General features: G+C 47.6%; 1 protein-coding gene across 1 annotated transcript in view; it reads left to right on the top strand.

The window, feature by feature from the left end:
* Positions 1–594: 594 nt before the first annotated feature.
* The window catches only part of LOC105887127 (rap guanine nucleotide exchange factor 4-like), a 20,174-nt gene continuing 18,807 nt past the window's right edge, over positions 595–1,961 (top strand). The window contains exon 1 of the mRNA XM_012806184.1: positions 595–692. Within this exon, the coding sequence (XP_012661638.1) occupies positions 595–692 (98 nt within the window). The remainder of the gene's footprint in view (positions 693–1,961) is intronic.

Here is a 1,961-nt window from a genome sequence, read left to right as displayed (position 1 = left end):
ACTTGGCACACAGAGACTGTCATTGAGAGCGCTGGGCACCACTGTTCACACTTCATCAGCTGCTGAAGTTCTAGCCTGGGTTCCACAGCCCTCAACTTAGGGACACGGCTTCTGCTGAGGCCTGTAGCAGGCCCGTCCCAAATGAGGAGCAGCTGTCAGAGGCACTGGTGCTGATGTGCTGCCTCTCCCCAGGAAAGCCTACAGATCTCTTGGGTCTTTCAGCACTTTGCCATCTCAAAAACTGGGTACCAATGCATCAGGTTTGCCCTCCCCGCCCCCAGGAACCAGAGTCTAAACCCCTTCAGCGGGGTTTAGTTGGGAGGCTAAGTGAAGGTTGTGGGCATATTCTTTGAATCTACTTGCCTTGGACCTAAAAGTGTGAGGGGCCAAAATTTGAGAGGTGAAAAGCCTCTAAAATAAGCTCTTGGAAGTGTATGTCTTACGTCTTGCCCTTAGTGACAGGTCGTTTCTTCACGTCTTCCAAAAATATTCATCTCTCAGGATGGGATCTGTCCTCTTCTGATGATGTCCCAAGTCCCTTGGAACTCTGGCCCATTGGATCCTGCTTTTAATTAGCCTGGGTAATGCTAGGTGATGGACTGGGGGGACACATTCAAACCCCAGGAGAGGGTGTGTCTGCTCCATGCCTGGCAGGAGGGAGCACAGGTGCAGGAGCAGACGTGGGAAGGAAGGTGAGTTCCCCCTGAGGTTGCTGTAGAACATGACACCCAGGCATCTTCCCCTGCTGCACTCCACCCACTTCCGTCAATGGAGGTTTATTTGCCACTTATACACTGCTGTCTGTCCTGTAGCTATGGCATCCGAAACACAGGTCTTCTGTATTAGATTTTTTTTTGGCCAGGGCTGGGTTTGAACCCAGCAACTCTGGCATATGGGGCCAGTGCCCTACCCCTTTGAGCTATAGGCACTGTCCTCGGTATTAGATTTTTAGAGCTGCCAAAACAAGATGCTGTAAATGGCATGGTTTAAAACAACAAATATTTATTCTCTCAGGGTTCTGGAGGTTGTGGGTCTGAAATAAGGGTGTGGGCAGGCCTATCTTTTCTTTGAAGGCTCTAGGGAAGAATCCTGCCTTATTCCTGGGTGGGTTCCTATGGTTGCCCGCAATCCTTGGCATTCTTTGCTTTTAGACGCATCATTCCAGTCTCTGCCTTCACCTTCACACGGCTGTCTTCCCTGTGTCTCTATGTCCAAGTTTCCCTCTTCTTATTAGGATACTAGTCATTGGATTAAGACCCATCCTAATCCAGTGTAACCCCATCTTAATATAATATAATAATCTCCAAAGACCCCATCTGCAAATAAGGTCATTTGCTCAGGTACTGAGTATTAGGACTTTGATATATCTTTTGGGGAGACATGGTTTGACCCATAGCACCGTTCAAAGTTGTGGCTGAAGAAGAGAGAGGTAAAGGAAACACCCCCTGGCTCTTAACAGTCTCACTTGAGAAGTGATGCAGGCTAGTTTTGTTCACAGTCCCCTAGCCAGAATATTGTTCCAGCATTGCTACAAGGGAGGCTAGTAAATGCAGGGGCGCATTGGGTATCTGGTAAACATTTCCCCTCCCTGTCACAGCCTCGCCCACTTCGTTTCCTCCGATCCCAGAATGCTCTGGTGCACACATGAGGCAGGATCGTGTCTATGTCTATGGAAATATCTATCCAGCAACGCCACCAGGGTCCTGCAAAGCATGTTGAAGGAATAGATTTGGAAAACTGCCCGAAGAAAAGAAAAACAATAGCTCATATAATGCGTAGAACTATTTTATTTTTGTTTGTATCCTCATCCAGAAATTACAAAACAGTGGTCAACAGACTGGATCTATTGCACAGATGTGTTTTTGTGTGGCCCACACAATGCTTGAGAAACATGGACAAACAGCTACAAACGTACCTGGATTCACCTTAAACCAGTTGAGGGGTCCTCAAACTTTTTAAAC

Source organism: Otolemur garnettii, unplaced genomic scaffold (assembly GCF_000181295.1).
Source record: "Otolemur garnettii isolate 467f Iridium unplaced genomic scaffold, OtoGar3 scaffold00048, whole genome shotgun sequence".
Taxonomy (NCBI): Eukaryota; Metazoa; Chordata; class Mammalia; order Primates; family Galagidae; genus Otolemur; species Otolemur garnettii.
The sequence above is the reverse complement of the archived record's forward strand: the minus strand, read 5'-3'. Positions and strand labels throughout refer to the sequence as shown.